This window comes from Podarcis raffonei, chromosome 1, assembly GCF_027172205.1.
Source record: "Podarcis raffonei isolate rPodRaf1 chromosome 1, rPodRaf1.pri, whole genome shotgun sequence".
NCBI classification, from domain to species: domain Eukaryota; kingdom Metazoa; phylum Chordata; class Lepidosauria; order Squamata; family Lacertidae; genus Podarcis; species Podarcis raffonei.
The window spans coordinates 328706-353585 of record NC_070602.1 but is presented as its reverse complement, the minus strand read 5'-3'; the positions used below and the strand labels follow the sequence as shown (position 1 = coordinate 353585).

General features: G+C 49.8%; 1 protein-coding gene across 3 annotated transcripts in view; it reads right to left on the bottom strand.

Annotated features, from left to right (window-relative positions):
- The window catches only part of LRFN5 (leucine rich repeat and fibronectin type III domain containing 5), a 69648-nt gene that overhangs the window by 13182 nt on the left and 31586 nt on the right, over positions 1 to 24880 (bottom strand). For all 3 annotated transcript variants that reach the window (XM_053377665.1, XM_053377579.1, XM_053377487.1), the window contains exon 2: positions 7836 to 9255. In XM_053377665.1, coding sequence (XP_053233640.1) covers positions 7836 to 9235 — 1400 coding nt within the window. In that variant the 5' untranslated portion in view covers positions 9236 to 9255. The remainder of the gene's footprint in view (positions 1 to 7835; positions 9256 to 24880) is intronic.

The following is a 24880-nucleotide window of genomic DNA, read 5'->3' as shown; positions in this document are numbered from 1 at the left end:
GAGAAGCCTCATGAGGTGAGGGTGGGGCACATAATAATAATAATAATAATAATAATAATAATAATAATAATAATAATAATAATTTATTTATACCCCACCCTTCTGGCTGGGTTTCCCCAGCCAGTCTGAGCGGCTTTCAACAGAACATTAAAAACAGAATAAAACTTCAAACATTAGAAACTTCCCTAAACAGGGCTGCCTTCAGATGTCTTTTAAAAGTCAGATACAGTGGTACCTCGGGTTATAGACACTTCAGGTTACAAACTCCACTAATCCAGAAATATTACCTCGGGTTAAGAACTTTGCTTCGGGATGAGAACAGACATTGTGCTCCAGCGGCACGGCAGCAGCAGGAGGCCCCATTAGCTATAGTGGTGTTTCAGGTTAAGAACAGTTTCAGGTTAAGAACAGACCTCCAGAACGAATTAAGTTCTTAACCTGAGGTACCACTGTAGTTGTTTATTTCCTTGACATCTGACGGAAGGGCGTTCCACAGGGCGGGCGCCACCACCGAGAAGGCCCTTTGCCTGGTTCCCTGTAACCTCACTTCTCGCAGGGAAGGAACCCCCAAAAGGCCCTCAGGAGAGGGACCCTGGTGCAATTGCAATTGGGGGAGGTATACTGGGCCGAGGTCATTTAGGGCACCCAGCCGCCTCTTTCTCAGTAGTGCAGAAGCCAGAGGAGAAGGTGGCTTTGTTGCAAATACCCCATGGCAAAAAGACAAGCTCCCCAACACACAGAGGCCCCATGGCCACTTCTGGTGGGGGCTGCTCATTAGTCTCAAGTCTTCTTCTTTATTTATTTCCTGCATTTATATCCCAGCTTTTTCTCCCCAAGGAGCTCGAGGCGCCTGACATGGTTCTCACCCCCTCCTCGTTTAATCTCCACAGCAGTCCTGCAAGGCAGGTCAGTCTGAGAGAAGGCACTTCTCCAGATTTTGCAATGCGGTTCTGCAAAGCGGCTCTTGCAAGGGCAAATGCTCACACCAAGGCAAGAATGGAGGAAAACGGCAAAGAAAGAGGCATCTTATTATGGAAAGTTGTTTTGCAAAAAATGTCTTTATCAAGCAAAATTGCAAACAGGTGTGTCCATTTGTAGGAAATCACACTAAAATGTTGTGGGGTAACAGCAACAATAATGGTGGCAAACTGCTGTGAAAATGGGGAGCCGTGAGCTTAGGACTACTGTGGGGTTGTAGCTCAGTGGTTAGAGCAGGCATCCCCAAACTCGGCCCTCCAGATGTTTTGGGACTACAATTCCCATCATCCCTGACCACTGGTCCTGCTAGCTAGGGATGATGGGAGTTGTAGTCCCAAAACATCTGGAGGGCCGAGTTTGGGGGTGCCTGGCTTAGAGCATCTCCCTGCCCGAACCCCTGGAAAGTGTGTCCCGGTCTCTGCAGGCGATACAGATCTAGCTAGACCAGCAGGTCTGACTTTGTATCGAGGCCCCTTGCTGGCTGCCTAAGGCTGGAGGAAGAAGCAAATAATTTTATTTATGACGTTCCCTTCATCCGAAGGTCCCAGGGAAGACGCCAGGAGGAAAGCAACATCATAAACCACAGTCACGAAAATAGGGTGGGTTGTAAATATAGGGGAAACGAGAAAGCAAAGGGGAGAGGCAAGCCAGCCAGCTGCCTGCTGCAAGTTGGCCTCAACTGGCCCAGAATCGGGGGCAAGGAGTCCAAGGGGCCCAGACACCACCACCATCATCATCATAATTTATTATTTATACCCCACCCATCTGGTTGAGTTTCCCCAGCCACTCTGGGCGGCTCCCAATCAAATGTTAAAAACAGTACAGCATCAAATATTAAAAGCTTCCCTAAACAGGGCTGCCTTCAGATGTCTTTTAAAGATAAGATAGCTGCTTATTTCCTTCACATCTAAAGCGAGGGTGTTCCACAGGGTGGGCGCCACTACCGAGAAGGCCCTCTGCCTGGTTCCCTGGAACCTCACTTCTCGCAATGAGGGAACCGCCAGAAGGCCCTCGGTGCTGGACCTCAGTGTCTGGGCAGAACGATGGGGGTGGAGACGCTCCTTCAGGTATACAGGACCGAGGCCATTTAGGGCTTTAAAGGTCAGCACCAACACTTTGAATTGTGCTCGGAAACGTACCGGGAGCCAATGTAGATCTCTCAGGACCGGTGTTACGTGGTCCCGGTGGCCGCCCCCAGTCACCAGTCTAGCTGCCGCATTCTGGATTAGTTGCAGTTTCCGAGTCACCTTCAAAGGTAGCCCCACGTAGAGCACATGGCAGTAGTCCAAGCGGGAGATAACCAGAGCATGCACCACTCTGGCCAGACAGTCTGCGGCCAGGGACGGTCTCATCCTGCGTACCAGATGGAGCTGGTAGACACCTGCCCTGGACACAGAACTGACCTATGCCTCCATGGACAGCTGTGAGTCCAAAATGACTCCCAGGCTGCGCACCTGGTCCTTCACAGTTACCCCATTCAGGACACAACCTGAGACGCCTCCGAAGACCCAGGACTGCCCTGGCTGAGCATCCTCTCTCGGAACGGGCTCCGTCCTTCCGCATCCTCTCCTCCTCAGGCTTCTAGTCCCTGTGAGCAGCCCCACAACCACAGACACATACAGCCCTCCCCACAGCCCCCAAGGGGAGTCCCTGGCAAACGCTCTCTCGCCCGATGCAGTAACCGCAAGGAAACCTGCCAGCGTCCTGGGAGAGTCTGGGGGCTTGTGGGTGGCTTTGATCTGCAGGATCCCGCTCCCTCCCCAAGGACGTGGCTTTGAAAAGTGGGGGAGAAAAAGGGAATAATTTATGACAAATCGGTTTGGAAAGGTGTGTCTGCTCCATTAGGAGGCTTCAAAGCAAATCCACTTAGCAAATCCAACACCTTGTCCACACGCTCTTCCGTCATTCATCCATGGATATATATAAATAAAAAATAATTTATGGATATCCTTTTCCCCTGTCGTTCCCTCCCCCAAACAGAGGGTGTTAGTGTCTCCTGAGTAGGGCTAACTTTCCAATCCTTGCGCTAATCAGATTACCTCGAAGGATTAAAGGTCAGCGGGGATGAGCCAAAAATAAAGCGCAAATCGAACCTGATGGCTGCAAAAGGCCTTTCCTCTTGCCTGGAGGCTGGTTGGTGCTGGTGGAGAATCAAAGAGCTGCAGAGTTGGAAGGGAACCCAAAGGGTCCTCTAGTCCAGCCCCCTGCAATGCAGGAATCACAGCTCAAGGGTCCCTGACAGGCGGCTGCCCAACCTGTGTTTGAAAACCTCCAAGGAAAGAGAGTCCACCATCTACCGAGGGATTCCGTCCCGCCATCGAACAGCTCTCACCGGTGCCGGATTTACGTATAAGCTAAACCAGCTCTAGCTTAGGGCCCCACTCTCTTGGGGGCCCCAAAAAACTTAAGGAAAAAAGCCTGGATGTACATTTCCAAAATATAAGATAAAAACCAAATAAAACAAAACCTACATCCAGCAACAGTGTTTTGTGTTGTGTAGGCTCCTATGAAGTAAGAAATGAGCTCCGCCTGCTCCCTCAAATATCCCTGGTTTGCTGATTTCTCTATATAGGGTACCTACATTCTGCATGTGCAAATGGCTTTAGATACCTATTAGGTCCATCAATTACCATATAGCAGGGGTAGTCAACTCCCAAGAGTTGGCAGTGAACATCTTATAGGAAGTGCAAAGCATTCAGGAATGACAGAAATCACGAGCTCTCCCAGGGTTAGATTCCGATGAAACATTAGGGAGACCTTTCCGACAGAGAGAGCCAGGGCCGGATTGAGGTTTGATGAGGCCCTCAGCTCCTGAAGGTAATGGGGCCCTTGATGTGTCCAGCTGTCCTTTGTCAATAGCAAATTGTCGCTGTTTTTGTGTGTTGAATATATGCTATATGGCAGGCATGTCCTACAGGTAGATCACTGGACATCTGTGGTAGATCACTGGTAACTCACGGTGATCGCCAGCCGCTTTGGCCACAGGCTCCTTGTGGCAAAGGGACTTCTGCACAATTAATTCAAACCAAATCTAGAAGCTTATCTGACTCCCTCAACCCTCACCTCTCTGTTTTTGTACATTACATACTTATTCAGACTCAGCCTTTGCCCCTGATGGGACTCAAGGCAACGTACAAAGAGCCAGTCCCCTCTTTGAGGCCACACTTGGGTTGCAACACATTTCAAGCAGGTCTGGGGGAAATCTGGCCTGCCAGATGTTGATGGGTTTCTTTTTAAAAAAAGTTATTTGATTTTGTTGATCAATTCAGTCCTTTTACATCTTTTGTGTATTGTGGCATTTTATACATTCTGAGTCACTGTTATTTTTATTGATTATAATCTAGTAATGATTTATTGCAATTGTTGAGGGTGAATTTCTATTTCATTACAGTGGTACCTCTGGTTACGTACTTAATTTGTTCTGGAGGTCCGTTCTTAACCTGAAACTGTTCTTAACATGAAGACCACTTTAGCTAATGGGGCCTCCCGCTGCTGCTGCGCTGCCAGAGCACGATTTCTGTTCTCATCCTGAAGCAAAGTTCTTAACCTGAGGTACTATTTCTGGGTTAGCGGAGTCTGTAACCTGAAGCGTATGTAACCTGAGGTACCACTGTATTAGGTGCTACTACATTCTAAATGCATTATTGGCTATTTCTTTATTTGATATAGGTTGTTTATGTGAAGGTCATATTCCTAACTGCATTGGAGCGCTCTGATGGTGTTTCCTGCTTGGCAGGGGGTTGGACTCGATGGCCCTTGTGGTCTCTCCCAACTCTATGATTCTATGATTCTATGAGATGTCTGATCTTTGCTGCTTATGTTTTTTCCTTTGCTGCTTGCAAGCATCTCATGTGCAGAGATACAGAAAGGCAGTATGCAAATAAAAATTGAAATGAACTATGTTTCCCACCATCAGACATCTTATTTATGAAGAATATTTGTACTGCTGTGCCATACAAAATATCAAAGTGGTTTACACCAATAAAACCATAAAACCATCCCATAAAAACCACAACAAAATAAAAGAAAAAGTCAGACATCAACAAAATATTGTGGAAGGTTGCAGTTTTAATGGCCTGCAGAGGCCTAGAGGAATAGAATAGGAAGGTTTTCAGCAGGCTTTTAGAAATTGGCACAGAAGGTCCCTGCTGAGTCTCCAGTGGCAGAGAGTCCCAGAGGACTGGGCTGAGAACACTGAACATATTTCAGGTGTGCATATTTGGCTACTATTTCACCTCACTTGCCTAACCCCCCGCAAAACTCCCTGAAATGCAACAAGACTTGCACCAGCAGTGGAGACTTCCAGGAGGCTGATCCCCAGGGAGAACTTGCTGCAAGACGGACCCAAAAGAGAAAATAACAGACCACCAGTAATCACATACAGCTCCCAAGTTAAAACAGTTCGACGCATCATCAGAGATCTACAACCTCTCCTAGACAACAACAGTTCTCTTTCTCAAGCTCTGGGAGGAAGACCTTTCATTGCCTACAGACAGCCACCCAATCTTAAACAACTCCTCACCCACAATAATACAGCAACCAGACTTAACATGGACACTGGTACCAGAGCCTGCAATAAACCCAGATGCCAACTTTGCTGCCACATAAACCCGGACAACACCATTACTGGCCCCAACAACATCAAACATACCATCTCAGGACTATTTAATTGCTCATCTTCTAACATTGTGTATGCCATCAAATGCCAACAGTGTCCCTCAGTTCTCTATATTGGACAAACAGGCCAAACGACGCCAAAGGATAAATGGACATAAATCTGACATCAGGAATCACAAGACAGAGAAGCCGGAAGGAGAATACTTCAGTCTCCCAGGCCATTCAATACAGGATCTCCAAGCAGCTGTCTTATTACAAAAGAATTTCAGAAAAAGACTTGAAAGAGAAGTTGCTGAATTACAGCTTATCACTAAACTGAAAACTATGGAGAGACCTGGTCTGAATAGAGATATTGGATTCCTGTCTCATTATATATGCTAATCATCTGCATACTATCCCTTGCTTTTTCCTGTAGGATTAATTGCAGTCATTAACAGGTTGACCATACCCTTTGAGTCAATCACCCATCTCCTACTCCCCTCCTGAGAAAAACACCATCCCACCCTCCCACTATATAGAAGGGCCTGGTGACTTCTGTTTCAGTGTATCTGAAGAAGTGTGCATGCACACAAAACCTTATACCCAGAACAAACTGAGTTGGTCTCTAAGGTGCTACTGGACAATTTTATTATTTTATATATTAGGAGGCTGGAAGAGAGACTTGCCTTCCTTGCCCTTCCTGACATTTGCCCTTTGCTGCTGCCAGCCTCCTCGGGAGTAAGGCTATGGGAGCCAGCTGCAGGCTACTTGGAGGGCAGCAAAACCAGGGCCAGAAACGTTACTGCTGGTTAACTCATGCCTTGCTGTGTCTCCATGTACCTAAGCCCAGGTTGCTTTTTTGGAATGGTAATATTGCCTTTATTCTCCATTTGCCCAAATTGCTGATTTCTGTCATTTTTGGATCGACTTCCATAAACTGCGTTTTGTATACTTGCACTTCCAGCGCTCTGCATTTCAATGTTTGCAGGTGGCATACAGATAAAAATAAAGACTTCTAAAAGCACGAGGTGGAAAGCTTTCCTTAAAAAACAATTAAACACTGCTAGCGTTAAAACTAAGTGCACAGATAACACCGATGGAAGCCATACCAGTAATTACAATTAAACTGGCACAGCGCCAGCCTTTTTCTTAAAAGCAGTCTGTTCCCAAATGCCTGTGGGGAGAAGTCTTGCAAGACTGGAGCAGACTTGGGCAGAGGTGTAGCTGGGGGGGGGGGAGGTGCTCTGGGTCATGCATCTCTCTTGGGGGCAACGAAGGGGTCGGGTGCCTGCAGGCTCTGCGCCACCCAAAACGGCACCGTGGGGCTTGTGTCTGCCCACCACCTCTCCCTTAGCCACCCTATAGCTGAGGGGGAGGTGGGGGCAGACCCCAGGGAGGCTCCACGCAGCACACCCTGCCCTGGCTCACCCCACCCCGGGCACAGGGCCCCCGAGCAGCTAGCTATGCTGCTGGACTTTGGTAATTTTTGGTAATATGGCTCTCTGTGCGAGGCCAAAATTTGCCCCCTCCACCAATGGATCCTCTCAGTTATGGATCTTCTGGATCTTGTGCCCCCTTGGCTCAGTGCCCTGTGCAGGGAGGCCACCTGCTGCCAGGCGTCAAGGAATCTGATCCCCCACAGCAGGCTGGCAGGAAAAGATAAGACCAGGAAGCTCTTACCAATGTCTTTTATTCAATATTCACAGAGGGAGGCTTAGAAATGATACCTCTTGGAGCAATGGTGTTGCTCTGAGCAATCTCCACCCCCCTTCTCTCCTCAGTCAGCAACAGCACCACCCACCTTACAGTTGCCGCTTAAGGCCATTTGGTTACAAGCCTTTGCTCTCCTGCTTTCACTGCCCGCCGGGTTCTGGGAGAAGGGGGGCCTGGAATGCTGTCGAGTGATAATGTGTCATCCAGCTGCTCCGGCTCTGCTCCCCCCCCCCACTTCCTCTCTCATTATTTCCTAACTTTGCTCTTCGTCTCCCTCTGAGCCATGACCTTCCTCAAACTACTGCCATAAATCTATACTGTCTTCCTCTTCTCTGGAAGACTCAGGAGGGCGAGGCCATCTCCATCATTCCTCCTTTGTCCAGTCCCACACTGTCCTGAATTTGGTGCTGGCAAGACCTGAATGAAGAGGGTTTCTCCCCATCTCCTGCTGAGCCCACCTGACCCCCCAAGAGCCTAGAAGAGGCGAAAGGAAAAGGTTCCCCCCCCCCAGCGAAGGGAGCTGGGCCAAACTGGTCAGGGCCCCTTACCTGTAAACAAGCGAGTCGTCATACGTCCCGTTGTACTGGATTTGGAACATGCGTATTCCGGGGATATTCCTTTGGAAGTTGAACTTGAGCAGGGCGGTGGAGGACGTGGCCTCGGCCACCACCACCTTCTTGTCGGGGCTGACCTTGGGCTCCCCGTTGCTGCTGCTGCTGCTGCTGCTGGCGTTGGAGCCGGACTTGGTGGAGGTGGAGATGTCCGAGGACCCGGGGTCCGGCTCATGGATGTGGTTGGTGCTGTTGACGATGTGGGGCAGCTTGATGATGTGCAGGTCCACCGACTGCGTGGCCTCCCCGGCCGGGTTGGAGGCGATGCAGGTGAAGGAGCCCGTGTCCTTCATGGTGGTGATGTGGATGTCGAGGGTCCCGTTGTCGTAGACCAGCGAGCGTGTGGCGTTGGAGATCAGCTTGCCCTCGGGCGAGATCCAGTGGATGGCCGGCTCGGGGTCCCCGCGGGCCTTGCACCTCAGGATGGCCCTCTGCCCCTCCAGCACCCTCAGCTCATGGGTGTGCCTCGTGATGAGCGGCGGCTCGCACAGAAACTCCTCCTCGGGGACCGACCAGAAATAGCGGCCCGAGAGGAGCGGCGGGGAGGCGCAGGTCTCCAGGTCGTCCTCCCTGGAGAGGCGCCGCAGCCACAGCAGCTCGCAGTTGCAGTGCAAGGGGTTCCCGCCAAAGCTGAGGGCGAAGGTGGAGGGGCTGATGATCCCTGAGGTGGCCAAGACCTGGGCCCTCTGGAAGAGGGGGTCGGGGGGCAGCTTGTGCAGCTTGTTGGAGGTGACGTCCAGCCGGGTCATCTTGTGGAGGTGGGAGAAGGTCCCCTTGGGGATGCTGTCGATCATGTTGTGGTCCAGGCTGAGGGTGTGCAAGCTGACCATCTTCTCCACGGCGTCCCAGGGGATGGTCTCCAGGTTGTTGTAGGATAGGTCCAGCTCCTCGAGCGCCAGGACGTCGTCGAAGGCCGTGGCGGAGATCAGCGTCAGCTGGTTGTTGTTGAGGATCAGGTGGTGCAGGTTGAGGAGCCCGCTCAGCATGTCGTGGGTGATCTTGGTCAGCCGGTTGCTGTTCAGGTGCAGGGCCCTCAGGTTGCGCAGGTCAGCAAAGGCGTGCGGGGTGACGAAGCTGATGGTGTTCCGCGAGAGGGTCAGGTCCACCAGGCTGGTCATGTTGGCAAAATCCTTGCGCTTGATGCTGGTGACAAAGTTGTCGGCCAGGCGCAGCTCCACGGTCCTCCGGTCGATGTTGGGGGGCACAAAGAGGAGGCCCTTCTTGGCGCAAAGGGTGGCGAGGTTGGGGGACAAGATCTGGCAGACGCAGCGCTTGGGACAGATCTGAGCCTTCGCCGCTATGCCAATGAAGAGCAGATACAGAAGCAGTTTTTCCATTGTAGAGCGGGGTCAGGATGCTGAGAGAGAGAGAGAGAGAGAGGAGAGGGGTTACATGGGGAGCACCGGGTTCGAGTCCCACACACAGCCCCACCAGCGCAATTCATTTCATAGAAGCATAGAATTGTTGGAAGGGAACCCCCAGGGCCATCTGGACCTCCCCCCGAACACAGCTAAAGAATCCATATCAGGTGGTCGTCCGACCGCTGCATAAAAACCTCTGGCAAAGGAATCCAAGGGGTCTCTTCACTATGGAACAGCTATTTGTGTATTTATTATTTCATAAAAATTATACACCATTTGATGGGGGGTGAATCTCCAACAACCTCAAACTGGTTTACAAATTGAATAAGACAATAACATTATCAGTTTTTTTAAAAAACCTCTTTAAAACTTTCAAGAAATAAGATCAGAACTTGGGTTGCCACATTTTGAAGAGCAAAAAAGAGGACACTATGACAACTCTCTTTTTAAATTGTAGGCTATAGAAGCTGTGAAATATTGCTGAGGGGGCAGGAGAAGGGAAGAGGAAAGCAAGTCTTCAGCCACCAGTTGTGTCTATGTCTCCTCCAGAAAGTATAGCCAGAGACATTTTGGTAAATTTTAAAAATCCACCCAGGCAGAGATTTTACTCCTGAAAAGGGGGACATGTCCCGGGAAAAGAGGACACATGGCAACCCCCTGCTAGAATCTCCTTTCTTGCCACTGAAATCCATTGTGTCCTCCCTGGGGGAGCAGCAGAAAACAAGCTGGCTCCCCCTTCCCTGCGCAAAAGGTCCCGGCTTCACCCCCCAACAGCATCTCCAGCCAAGACTCCCACCTGAACCCCTGGAGAGGTCCTGCCAGTCACCGCAGAGACAAGGCTGAGCAAAGTTTTCCAGGTGCCCTCCTGCATTATTGCAGCCCCGCTTCACCCCAAGGTTGGAGGGACATCTGTCAGGGATGCTTTAGCTGAGATTCCAGCATTGCAGGGGTTGGACTAGAGGACCTTCATGGTCCCTTCCAACTCTACAATGCTATGATTCTTTGATGTTTTATTGTATTTTTACTATTTTGTTGGGAGCTGCCCAGAGTGGCTGAGGAGGCCCAGCTGGATGGGCCGAGTATAAATAAATTATCATCATCATTATCTTTATATAACTCTGCCCATCTCATTGTCTGTGTCCCATCCACAAATCCCACTTCCCCTGCAGCAAAAGTTAGTTGTATTATGACACCAGCCAGGCCACCATACTGTCCTTTCCCCCCATAGAATCATAGAATTTAACGCTTTTATGTTCTGGCTGTGATTGCTGTTCTAAACCACTGCGTAAATCCATGCACAAAGGCACAACAGGAATGCAGGCATTAGGGCATCTGCAGAACCAAAGAAGGTAAGCACAGCTCTGTAGGATCAAGGCCAAGGGGGCCCATCCAGCCCAGCAGCCTGTTGTCACAGAGGTCTACCAGATGCCCATTATGGGAAACCAGCAAGCAGGATTCAAACACAAGAGCCCTTTCCCCTCCAAAGGTCTCCAGCAATGGGAAAGTGGGGATGGCTCCATCACAAAGAATCTGTGTGTTTTGCAAAGGTGCTCTTGTGCTGTAGCACATTAAAAGCAGGACGACCAACAACACCAAAAGAACTGGAGCATTTGCAGCAGGAAAGTTGCAGGAGTTTAGCAGGAAAGTAGGAGGCAGGCACCAGTTGCAGCTGAAGAAATATTGTGGCAGTGGCCCAAAGGGCCACCATAAATGTGATAATGTGTACCCCTGGAATTCCTTGAGTGCGTTTCTAATAGAAAAGTTATGGTAACCTGTTGCTTTATGAAATTGGTGATTTTGCAAGTTGCCTCCCCCCCCCCCAATTGGGGCAGGAATACATCTACCGTATTTTTCGCTCTATAACACGCACCCAACCATAACACGCACATAGCTTTTAGAGGAGGAAAATCCGTAGGCATGCCACCCGTAGGCATTTCCTCCATAACACGCACAGACATTTCCCCTTACTTTTTAGGAGGAAAAAAGTGAGTGTTATGGTGCAAAAAATACGGTAATTCAGGGGTCAGCAACCTTTTTCAGCAGGGGGCCGGTCAACTGTCCCTCAGACTTGGTGGGGGGCTGGAATATATTTTGAAGAATAAAAAAATGAACGAATTCCTATGCCCCACAAATAACCCAGAGATGCATTTGAAATAAAAGGACACATTCTACTCATGTAAAAACATGCTGATTCCCAGACCGTCCATGGGCTGGATTTAGAAGGTGATTGGGCTGGATCCGGCCCCCAGGCCTTAGTTTGCCTACCCATGTAATATGTGAATCAAAAAGATACAGCTCAAAGCTAGAACATAAGTTGTTACATTGTGCAAATGTCTGCACGTAACACTAACACAATGTAACAGATCCTGGTGGGAATCAACACTGAATCAGCAAAATTTCCAGTGTTTATTGTGCATGTGTATTAAACATGAAATGAGGTAATGATGTACATGATTGGTGAAAATTGAAATGCTTTGTCTGAAACTTTATAAATACCACTGCCTGGACCATCGGGTGGGGTTGCAGTTTTGCGGAACAATCCGACTGTAACCTATTGCTTTGCAATAAACCACGATGGACTCCTAACTCCTCTTGTTTCTGGGTTTTATTGGCATAAACTCAAGAGATAAGCTACTTTTTGGCTTACAACAATATGACCACCCAAAACCCTTTGAGGTGCACAGACTGAGAAAAGCACCATCAAAGGCCCTATACAACCATCCCAGTGGCATCACCAATCACAAAGAAGGCACAGTGGAAAGGATGCCAGGGAGTGCTAAGGAATACCAAATGCTGCAACATTTCTTCATGAGGAAGTGAATGCCCTCAAGGTCACCCCTTGAAGAAGTGGGGATTTAAACCCAAGTCTCCCAGGCGTTAGGCTGACACTCTAACCAGTGCACCACACTGTCCCACAATGCAAGGTGTCATAGGACAGCATTAGGGTGTCAGCAGTTTTATTTTTGACCCCTTTCCCAACAATTCCTCGCATTAACTTTTGCCTTAGGGGGGCTGGTGTCTCCATGGCCTCCGACAGGGAACTGTGATCATAAACTCAAAGTCTCCTTCTGGTCCGTCACCACCAGCTCAGACCACATCAGAGTAGATATGTGAAATTCAGTTTATTTGCCCCAATGGCTCACCGCTTGGCCCAGGCTGGCACTGAACCATGCTTTGGGGCTTCCATACCTTCAGGATTTGTCCATTGGAAATAACGTCCGGGTGAAATTTCAAAAAATCGGTAAAAATGTCCTTATAGACCCAGACATATGGCAACCCATGTCAGAAGGGTTGAATTTTTTGGCAAATTTCCTTAAAAATAGCTCAACAACTTTCCCTCCCCCCAAAAAAGTTCAACAACTTCTGTGTCCGGATTTGTGTTCAGCAACCCTTCCATCTTTGCTGGTTTATTTGCTGGTTTATTGCCCATTCCTCAATTTTGGAGAGGCCCCTCTGGAGTTAAGTCCCTTTTTCCTTTTCATAGAATCATAGAATTGAAGATTTAGAAGGGACCCTCAGGGCCACTGAGTTTACCCCCTGCAATGTTTCTGCCATCATCCCAAACTCGTGTCTCCCGGCAGCTCCTGGCTCCCTCTCAACCATCCGCAGAGGTGAAACAGCTTTGACCCCCGCCTTCCAGGGGGTTGGACTAGATGACCCTTGGGATCCCTCTGAACTCTGCAATCCTAGGAGCACATGTCTGAAACCACGGGCAAGACGAAGATCCAGGCCGTGCAATCGCCCTTCCCCCCAGATAAATTTCCTTGGCTCCAACTTCGCTTTCCTTCCAAGTTAAAGCTGTTTTATTGGAAGGAGATTGTGCTTTTTTCTTTATGACGGCTGAAGTTTTCTTTGCTGCTGATTTTCTTCTGCCTCCGTTTAATTATTTCCATCCCGCATGGTTCTGTGCACTTAACATTAGCTGCCTTGCAAACAGTTTTGTTGAAAAGGCAGGATATAAAACATATTAAAATGCTCTCTGTGGTTTAGGAAATGTCAGTGTGCAAGCTCTGCCGACTCCATGTCCAGAGGGCTCGGCCTCCCAGCCCCAGACAAGGACCCCCATGGCCTGCCCTGATGGGGAACAGTCTGCCCCTGCCCCACATCCAGAGGGTAGCAGGAGCCCAGAGGCCGAGCAATGCCACTGATGGGTCTTTTGCTGCCTCCATCTCAGACGCCCAGGAGACTCTTGTGTCCACTGGACAAAGGGAAAAAGCTTACAGAAACAAATTCATTTTTATAGGCAGCTGAGAGGGTAATCTCTTCTCTGCAGAATCCAATATTGCTCCAATTTATACGTTGCGTTGGAAAGAAAGTGGCTGGGCTCCTTCGCGGAGAGCCAGGCAGTCCAGGACTATAAATGTACCAATTAAACTTGCTCCCTTTCCCCAGCAGCCCTGAACATGAGGGAGGCAGGTCGTTCTGGGAAGGAACCATAAATTTTTGGAATAAAACCATTTACGCCTTTCCGCGGAGAATATTCTTTTGCATTAATTTGGACTTCCAAGGGTGATGCTGAAGCACATCCTTGAGGAAAAGGCCCCCAATTTCTCTGACCCTGGGGAAGGCGGGCCATTGGGAGCGAGGCTCCAGACACAGAAACAGGAGGCTGGACTAGATGGGCACTGGCTGGATCCGGGAAACTCTTCTTACATTCATAAATGCTTTTGTCCTCAGGAAGAGTATTGTGTGCATTTGGGAAGAGTGACCTTATTTTGCCAGGGGAGGGGGGGAGAGATGTTCGGATTTTACCCCAGATTTCTATAAGCTGCATTTTACTGCTTCCGTTTTATTTATCTTCTGCTCCTTGAGAGCTGCCTTGGGAGTCCTTTCTGGCCAGAAGGCGGCATGGAAATAAAGTCCAGCTAACTATCCTTTTCCCGTTCCCTACACAACTCCTTGCAAGCAGATTCCAGACAGGAGCACTTGCTCTTCCTCCCAGCAACAGATGGGAGAGAGTCCCCCCCACCCAGTGGCCCCTGAGGAACAGACGCCACATGCCAGGGACAGGAGGCCAGGCTGGCTCAGGGAACGCGAGCGCAGGACCATCGCGTCAGGCAACTGGCACCAGGAAATGCGCAGGAAAGAATCTTGCTTGTGCATGACGCTGCCTCTGAATGCCAAGAGGCTAAAGCAATGGCCCGTCTAGTCCGCCATGTTGCTCTCGCAGCAGCAGAGAAGATCTCCCAGAGGGAAATCTGCAAGCAGGATCCCAGCCCAAGGGATCTGGTCCCTCCTGGATTCAGAAGCACTGCTGCCTCCGACTGTGGAGGCAGAGCTTAGCCCTCTTCTCCAGGGATCGTGGCCAGGGATAATATTATTATGAATAATAATACAGTGGTACCTTGGTTCCCAAACACCAAAAACCCGGAAGGAAGTGTTCTGGTTTTCAAACCTTTTTCAGAAGCCAAACATCCGATGGCTATTGGGCACCTGCACCAATCAGAAGCTGCCCCTTGGTTTTTGAACATTTCAGAAGTCAAACGGACTTCCAGAACGGATTACGTTCGAGAACCAAGGTACCACTGTATTTGGCGCTTTTGGTTTTTCTATTTATTTGCGTTTTTGTTTTTGAGGCTTTTTCGGTTAATTTGTTTTTGTGACGGTGTGGAACCCAGTTCAGCTGATTGACAGATTGTGTGACTGCGGAAATGGATAAAAGTCCCCCCTCCAAACAATGACTATCATGAGAGCAAGGAAGAAAATAATAATAATTTAATTTTCATCGTTTACAATACTGTCTTATTTATTTTATAGTACAGTACATTGATTATTGCTTTTATTTATGGATCAATGGTCTCTTTAGGTACTAAAATTCATGTTAAATTGCTGTTTTAGTGGTTGTTTCTAAAAGTCTGGAACGGATTAATCCATTTTGCATTACTTTATATGGGAAAACGGGCCTCGGTTTTGGAACGCTTTGGTTTTGGAACAGACTTGTGGAACGGATTAAGTTTGAGAACCAAGGTACCACTGTAACCAAGAAAAACCTGTTGCCTGTTTCCCCCCCTTTGATGAGGTTCCTGCTTCATGCTAGCAGCTCACTCCTTTGCAAGATTGTTTGCATTTCTAATTGAAACCTAAAGGTTTAGTTGCTTGATTCGTTTATTTGCACAACTCATTAATTGCTTCGTATTAGAAAGGTCAAAGCGGTGTACAAAAGGGAGGAGGGGAATACTTAAAATAACAATTAGAACACGTTAGTTAGAGGAATTCGAGACATCTGAGGACAGCAGAGCGGACAGGCATCTCCTGTCAGCCAGCCAGAAGACGAGGAGGAAACTCTCCTGAAACAGATGACTGAACTTTTGCAGATAAGAACTGTAGTGATGGGGGCTTTCAGCTATCCTGGCATCTGCTGGAAATCTAACTCTGCCGGGAGCAGATCACCCCATAAATCCATGCCTTGCTGACAACCTCATCTCTCAAGTGTGACGCGGCAGCTAAAAAAGCCAATGCAATTCTGGGCTGCATCAATAGGAGTATAGCATCTAGATCAAGGGAAGTAATAGTGCCACTGTATTCTGCTCTGGTCAGACCTCACCTGGAGTACTGTGTCCAGTTCTGGGCACCACAGTTCAAGAAGGACACTGACAAACTGGAACGTGTCCAGAGGAGGGCAACCAAAATGGTCAAAGGCCTGGAAACGATGCCTTATGAGGAACGGCTAAGGGAGCTGGGCATGTTTAGCCTGGAGAAGAGGAGGTTAAGGGGTGATATGATAGCCATGTTCAAATATATAAAAGGATGTCACATAGAGGAGGGAGAAAGGTTGTTTTCTGCTGCTCCAGAGAAGCGGACACGGAGCAATGGATACAAACTACAAGAAAGAAGATTCCACCTAAACATTAGGAAGAACTTCCTGACAGTAAGAGCTGTTTGACAGTGGAATTTGCTGCCAAGGAGTGTGGTGGAGTCTCCTTCTTTGGAGGTCTTTAAGCAGAGGCTTGACAACCATATGTCAGGAGTGCTCTGATGGTGTTTCCTGCTTGGCAGGGGGTTGGACTCGATGGCCCTTGTGGTCTCTTCCAACTCTATGATTCTATGATTCAAGCCGAGGAGGAAAGAAGGAACACCTGGAACTCTGCTATCCTGCACTTGCATCCATGGAGGAAGTGGCGGGTGAAGGGTCAGGCGCAGAATCATAGACCATAGAGTAGGAAGGGACACTAAGGGTCATCCAGTCCAACCCCCTGCAAGGCAGCAAAAGCATCCCTGACAGGTGACCATCCAGCCTCTGCTTAGAAACCTCCAAGGAAGGAGTCCACAACCTCCCGAGGGAAACCGTTCCACTCTGGTACAGCTCCTGCTGTCAGAAGGTTCTTCCTGATGTTTAGTCAGAATCTCTGTTCTTGGAACTTAAATCCATTGCCTCGAGTCCTACCCTCCAGAGCAGGAGAAAACAAGAATGCTCCCTCTTCCATGGGAAAGCCTTTAAGATATTTGAAGATGGCTCTCCTATCTCCTCTCAGTCTTCTCTTTTCCAGGCAAAACATACCCAGCTCCTTCAACCGTTCCTCATCAGACTTGGTTTCCAGACCCTTGATCTTCTTGGTCACCCTCCTCTGCACCTTCCAGCTTGTCAACATCCTTCTCAAATTGTGGTGCCCAGAACTGGACACAGTATTCCATGTATGGTCTGACCAAGGCAGAATAGAGCGGTACTATTGCTTCTGTTGATCGGGACACTAGAATCATAGAATTGTATTGTTTGAAGGAAGCCTGAGGGTTATCTATTCCAACCTCCTGCTGATGCAGCCTAGAATTGCAGACTACAATGTCCAGCATGAGGCTCTCACAGAGACCTACCAGAAGCCCCCACGGAGAACTCAAAAGCAAGGAGGACCCGAGTGCGAGAGCAGCAGCAGCAGCAGCAGCCCTGTCTTCCCAGAAAGAGCTGAGATTGGCAAGAGGGCTAGAAAACAACAGAAATGGGTTTGCCCAGCTCTGCGTGGAGTAAGGAGGAGGATGTCAATGGAAGGTGAAGTTTGATGCTTAGGGGGAAACGGCAAAATGTTAACGGATGACAGGAAAAAGTCAGAAACGCTTACAGATTTGACAGAGATGGAAAATGATGTTGACAGGCTGGAAGGCTGGACCAGCACCAGGGAGATGACATCCTCCCTTTAAAATAAACCCTGGACCTGGGTCCCAAGAGCCAAAGGCCCCAATGCTGGAAGCAGAAGCTGCGAGCTCAGCAAGCAGGAGGCGCCAGGAGGGTCTGGCCTGAGCAGGTCACCAGGAGGTGGCTGAAAGGACAAAGGCAACCCAAGGCTGCTTGGGTGGGAACAGAGTCTCCAGCAGACAAACACACAGAGTCTTCTACGCTGACCAGGCTGGTCTGGAGTCCGGGACACATGAGAATCCACATTATAAGGAGGAGGCAGACCAGGACGGAGGCTGGAATGGCAAGGGGCCTGGAAGGGAAGTCCTGGGAAGACGAGTTGGAGGAGCTGGGGAGGTCCAGAGTGGAGAAGATTCTTGGCTGCCAGTCCTGCAGACCTGCTCCCTGCCTTGCGAACCTCTTGAGACAATTGGGAAGGGAGGGCTCTGGGGCCCTGACAGATGATGGCTGGACCGACAGACGGACTGATTCCAGCTACAGGAGCTGAGGCTTCCACAGAGGCCCTCTTACTTGTGAGCCCTGAAAGACCTTCTTCTCAGGATGCCTGCAGACTCTTGGGGTGGGGTGTTGTTGTTTTCTTGGGGTCAAGATTGAACTCTGGAGATGCTAATTTCACTGCTATTGGTATCATTATTTTTTGCATCTGTATTTTTCAATCCTTTTACGACTTACGTGGGGAGTGTTTTAATTTTGCTGTGTTTGTTTTGATTCATTTGTTTTGAATCTCTCCATTTTGAAAGGATTTAGCTATGGAAAGGAAGCACACAAATAAACAATGGTGATGCTTCAGGTGAAGGTGAAAAGGGGACCTGGCAGCTGCCCTGGAAGAGCTGAAGAGGGAGCAAGATCCTGCTCTCCGTTGCTCCAAAGGTCAGGCCTGACCCCAAACTGGTGGGTCTTGCAACAGGAAAGCGAATGTCAACTCCTCCCGATACAAGATGCTCAGCTATGGAAGAGTCTGTCTCAAGAACAAGAGGCTGGCCAATCTCTTGCCAGCAATAAGAAGTGCCTGCAGGATCAGGCCTATGGCTCACTTAGTCCAGCATCCTGTTCTTACAGCAGCCAGCCAGTTGCCTCAAGCCACAAGCAGGACTTGAACACAAGAGCAACTCTCCCCTCCTGTGGCTTCCAGCAACTGGCATTTAGAGCATTGCTGCCTCCAGTTGTGGAGCCAAAGCAGAACATCCTGGCTGGTGGCCATCAAAAGCCCTCTCCTTCTCCTCCATGAATTTGCCCAATGTTCTTTTCAAGCCCCCCAGGTTGGTGGCCACCCCTGGCTCCTGTGGGAGGGAGTTCCACAGTTGAACTCTGTGAAGAAGGACTTCCCTTCCTCTCTCCTGAATCTTCCAACGTTCAGCTTCATTGGGCTCTCTGCCTCCTTCGCACCCTCACAGCTGAGACACGGGAACTGAACTGTACAACTCCTCAGTGCTACTTGCTCCTTTCAGCTTTTTCATTTTATTTTCACCTTGTAAGCTTAATTAAAATGTTGAGCAGCCAGTTGCTCTCGTTGCTGCAGCCAAGACAGCTCGAAAGGATGGCAGGCGCCAATTTGCTTGGAGGCCCCAGCCTGGCCTGCCCTTCCAGAGTCACAAGTCGGGGAGCAAAGGAGAAGGCAGAAGAGGCTGAGAGGGTGAGCCGCCTGCGACCACAGAATAGCCTGTCTTCGGGGGGGGGGGGGCTTAATTAAAATGGCAAGGGATTTTGAGAATAAACCCAAGAGCACCAGAAGAGCCTGCTGGATCAGGCCAAAGGGTCCTGGGCTCACAGTAGCCACCCAGATGCCCCAAGGGAAACCTGCAAGCGGAATCCGAGCCCATGAGCCTCCCTCTCCCCTCCTGTGTGCAGCGGTCCCTTGGTTCTCAAACGCCTTGGTACTCAAACAACTTGGAACCCCAAAACTGCAAACCCAGAAGTAGGTGTTTCAGTTTCCAAACTTTTTTTGGAAGCCGAATGTGCTTCATTTTGAATGTTACACTTCCATTTTGAGTGTTATGCTGAGATCTGTCTGTTTTTGCTATTTATTTTGTGTTTTTGTTTTTTGTGGCTCTTTTTTGTTTTGTTCTTGTGACTGTGTGGAACCCAGTTCAGCTACTGACTGATTGATTGTGTGACTGCAGTACATTGTTTATTGCTTTCATTTTATGGATCAATGGTCTCGTTAGATAGTAAAATTCATGTTAAATTGCTGTTTTAGGGGTTGTTTTTAAAAGTCTGGCGTTACTTTCTATGGGAAAGCGCACCTTGGTTTTGGAACGTTTTGGTTTTGGAACGGACTTCCGGAACAGATTAAGTTTGAGAAGCAAGGTACCACTGTATTCAGAACCACTGACTTGTCTCCAACTGCAGAGCAGAGCTATCCTGGATAGTGACCACTGTTAGCCCTCTCCTCCTCCCTCTCCTCTTCCTCCATGAATCTGTCCACACCTGGGAGCACATTCCAGGGTTTAACCCTGCACCATGGGAATCACAGCACTGTAGAGTTGGAAGGTATCCCACGTGTCATCTAGTCCAACCCCCCTCCCTCAATCACAACTCAAGCATCCCTGACAGAGGACTGTGGCCTGCCCTGAGTCTTCCATCGTTGGGATCTGGAGTGAGGAGAGAGCCTTGGTGTTTCTTTTAGCACCCTCTGCATCCCAGTGAAGCCAGACTCCTTTACTCTGCGGAGACCTTGAGGAGAATCGCTGCTCAGAGTCTCTTCTTGGGGGGGGTTGTAAGTGAGAGAGGAGAAAGAGCAGATCATTCCTTCCCCATCTCCGGAAAAGACATCTTTGTTTCAGAAGAGGGGTGGGCGGCTCTCTCCCTGGACCTCCACGTATATTTATCCTGCTGCTTGTGTATTGTTTTAATTATCCAGTGTTAATATTTTATGGGCATTTATCATGAGCTGCCTTGAGAATCCTTTAGTAGCAAGACCAAAGATGGAAGAGATCAATAGGCACACAAGTTCCATGCAAGCTTGGAAGGAAAGTGGCTCAGAGATCCCACCCCCACCTTTCCTGGAAAGCTCTGAGAAAAGTTGCAAGCCATCCATCAACTCCTGAATTCCTCCATGTTGAATTAACCCCTGCACTGCCGTCACTTCTTATGCCGCACCATCAATGCACAGGGCCTCTCCTTCTAAGGCTCACCCCAGGGCTTCACTGAGAAGATATGTCTGTGTTTGTTTGTCCCTCTAAGAAAGGTCTCTGCCCAGCCCAGCCTTCTCCCAAGGGAGAAGCCCAGAGGAAGAGACCAGAGCTCAATGGCAGAAGGCATGGTTTGCTTGCGGATCCAAAGGGGGACAGGTGATGGAAAGAATTCTGTTGCTGTGATTCCTGCATTGCAGGAGCTTGGAAGAGATGACCATTGGGGTCCCTTCCAACTCCTCCCCCCCCCCAAGAGCCTGTGTCAGGGAGCTGGACCCAGAGCCTGGTCTGGTCTGATAAGGCAGATTCCCACAGGCCTAATCTAAATCATATTGGGAGGGGGAGATCCAGGAAACAGAGACCAAGGCAAGTCTCACAGGGGTTAAAGGTGGACTCCCTCTCTTTGCAAGGGCATTGGGGGGGGGTGAGAGAGAGAGAAGAGAGGGGAAGAAGAAACTTTTCCAGAAAGCTCTGAAGGGCAGCTTGGTAGGAGCCGAGTCTCCAGCAGGGACACCATCCACAAGGAGTGGGGGAAGGGAAGTCTCCTCCCTCTCTCCAAACACGGAGAACTCCTGGACATCCCATGAAGCTGAACGTTGGAGGAGTCGGGCAAATAAAAGGAGGGACTTCTTCATGCAGCACAGAATTAAACTGTGGCACTTGCTCCCGCAGGGGATACCAGTTGGAATGGCTTAAAAGAGGACTGGACAAATTCACAGAGGAGGAGGAGAGGGCTCTGCAAGGCTACCAGGCTCCACCTCCAGCCTTCTGGTCGGCCACTGCAAGAACAGGATGCTGGACAAGCTGGGCCATTGGCCTGATCCAGCAGGCTCTTCAATCTTCTTCTGCGGGTGCAAAAGTCAACTACGTGGCCTGAGAGCACGCTTCCTCCTGCATCAACGCCTCTCGAAGCTCTGCCTTTTTATCGGGCTCTCCAAGCTCCAAGCCCATCTGCTTCCAGCGAAGCCTCCCAAGGCTGGGGTGCAATGAAGAGGAGACCCCCGTGGCAACATGTGGAGGCTGGAAGGGAGGAGAGCAGAAGCCGCAGCCTTTCCTTTTGCCAGAGAGAGAGAGAAGCGCCAGATCAGCTGCTTCGCAGGAGCCGCTGCAGCACCTCCAGGATGCGGCTCTCGGGTTCCTGACATCTCTCCTCTCTCCTCTAATGGATGCAGCCGGAGAGTCTTGGTGGAGCCACAGCAGCAGCAGCCTGTGAATTATTGATGGGGGAGCAATAATGTGCAGGGAGCAGGCGGGGGGAGAGGACCCCACCCACCCCTCTCCTCTCACCCCAGGCCTCCCCAGCCAGTGTAAGGAGGAAGAGGCCAGGCCTGCGCCTCCCCTTCTCTCCCTGCTCCAAGGAGAGCACAGTTAAACCGTGGAACTCTCCCCCACAGGAGGCAAGAATGGTGTAGAAGAGGATTAGACAAATTCACAGAGGAGGAGGATAAGGCCAGGGTTGCTCTGCTCTGTCTCCACAGCGGGAGGCGGCAGTCCTTCCGAATGCCAGTTGCTGGAAATCCAGAAAGAAGAGAGCGCGGAGATGGACAAGCTGACTTTGCAGATAAGAGAAAGAATTTTTTAAAAAAATTATTGGAACATATTCAAACAATATTTGAAAGACCGTTACGGGGAAATCGAAATTTTGACCAGTTTAGAATAACTTCTGTAAGAAAAACAATACTAAAATATAGTGGAAAAACAGGAAAACAAACTCTCAGATGTGTTAAAAGAAGCATTCAAAGAAGTAAAACTGAGGACCCAAGTAAGAAGGGGAGGGAAGTCAAGTATAGAAGGAATACGAATGAATCAAGCGATTAAGGACAAATTTTTATTTTTGTTTTCTTTATTATTATTTAGAGATACATGTTTAGCCGTAGGAGAACTGAGATGTTATAATGTGATCTATGAATATAAATGAAAAGTAACCAATAAAGATGATTTGCAAAAGAAGAAGAGGAGGAGGAGGAGGAGGAGGAGGAGGAGGAGGAGAGCGCTGTGACACTTGGAGGTATCCCATTGGGGGCATCTGGCCAACCAAGAGGATGCTGAACTAGGTGGACCATTGGCCTGATCCAGCAGGCTCTTCTCACATTCCTGTGGCAGTGATAGCCAAGGGCAACTGCCTCCTTCTCCCCACCCACCCCCTCTGCTGGGCATTCTTCCAGCACCACTGCCTGGGAACAGCGTGTGGCCCCTGGTCCAGTGTGTGTGGCGGATCAGGAGGGAAAGTGCTGGACTTGAGTCTTGGCACAGAGGGGCAACATATACCAGCCATTCAGAAGCCCCTCTGCTTCCTGCAGAAGCACCTGGCAGCATCTCCAGCTTGGGGGGGGGGGAGGCTGGGAAGGGCTCCATGCCTGAAAGTAGACCTGCTTGTTGGTTCAATTTCTGACCTGCCTGTTCCTGTCCCTGCCTTAAGGAAACAAGAACCTAAGACTACCCTAATGTCAGGTTCTGCACTTAGGTGGGAAGAACCAGATGCACAAATATAGGATGGGGGGCACCTGGCTTACTAGCAGTACATGTGAAGAAGATCTAGGGGTCTTGGTGGATCAGAAGCTGAACATCTGTCCACAGTGTGATGCAGCTGTAAAAAAGCTCATGTGCTATGAGAAGTGAGAGATGGACCATCAAGAAGGCTGATCGCCAAAGAATTGATGCTTTGGAACTATGGTGCTGGAGGAGACTCTTGAGAGTCCCACGGACTGCAAGAAGATCCAACCTCTCCATCCTGAAGAAATTCAGCCCTGAGTGCTCACTGGAAGGACAGATCCTGAAGCTGAGGCTCCAAGACTTTGGCCACCTCATGAGAAGAGAAGACTCCCTGGAAAAGACCCTGATGTTGGGAAAGATGGAGGGCACAAGGAGAAGGGGACGACAGAGGACAAGATGGTTGGATAGTGTTCTCAAAGCTACCAGCATGAGTTTGACCAAACTGCGGGAGGCAGTGGAAGACAGGAGTGCCTGGCGTGCTCTGGTCCAGGGGGTCACAAAGAGTCGGACACGACTAAACAACTCAACAACAACAACATGCTATGATGTATCAAAAGAAGTGTAAGTCTTCTCCAGAAGACTGTAAGCATCCATTCTCCTTTCACTCCTGCTGCAGGGCAGGGGGCGAATTCCGCCTTCCCCACCATGAGCCCGCCTCTCCCACTTCCAGGTCATCTCCTTGCTTTGGGGTCCTGCCCTTGGCTCCTGCCTGCCTCAGAGGGGAGTGAGATGCTGCTCCTCTTTGGCGACACCCTCAAGCAGGCGGAGTGGGGGCGAAGACTCTTCCTCCTGACTCAGCCTCCATCCTCAGAGCAGAGAAGGGTTGTCTACCTTCTGTGGAGAGCAGGGCTGGTGGCCTGGACCGGCTCTCTGCTGTGCCAGGGAAGCCTGTTGTGCCTTGCGTGGCCAGCAGAGGGCGCTGGTGGGGCCTGCTCTGCCACCAGCCAATCCCGGGTGGGCCAGTGGGCGTGGGCTGGGGAGCGAAGCAGAGGGGAGCCTTCCCAGTCCCTTCTGCCAGTGCGGTCCCCTCTTGGGGCATTTAAGGAGGCTGCGGCAGAACCTGACAGCTGAGTTGGAGTTGGATCTTGCCTGAAGGAGCCCTGCTCTCCTCCAAGGATGTGGGGTGCCTCGTTAAAGGGGTCCGGGGAGAGGGGCCCAGTCAGAGTTCAGTGGGTCACAGCACACCTTCAGAGGGTGATCCTGTGGGGTCACCCTTATTCATAGGGAGAGCCTTAACCCAGTTGGGCTGGAAGATTCAGGATCCAGTCCACCCAAACCTACTGACATCTGTGATCAGTGAAATTGTGGCCTGTTGACTCCCAAGCCCCATATCCTGTGTTTGAGGCATCTCTCCACAGCCCCCACCAGCAGACGGGTCACTGGCCCCCGCGTACAATCCTTTCAACTGACTGCTGGCCCTTGAGAAATAGTAATCCTAATTCAGGGGGGCAAGGAGGAGGAAGAGATGCTTTCTTCCCTTCCAAATTGAGAACTCCAAGCACAACAGCAATACCTGAAGCTCTGGAGGACATCTGTGCAAATCCCTTTTGTGCTTTTTAGCCAGGCAGGTCTGGACGCCCCGCCAGAACTGCTCTCCAGGCCTCAGGTGCCCTTTCTAAATCAGTACAAGAACTGAAATGCAGCGTCCAGGTGGGGATGCATGCATTTGTGGAAAAAATGCTTTGCATTGGGGGAAATTGCTTGCAGAAATGTGTGTTTACCAGGAGAACTCTGCACTGAAATGCTGATGAATTTTCATGAGGACTTAAAAAACACCAAACTGACAGGTCCACCCACCCCAAGATGATGTCCTCCTCCATCAGGATTGTGCAGTGTGTGGCCCCCCCCGCTGCCTTTGGACAGAGTCCAGCT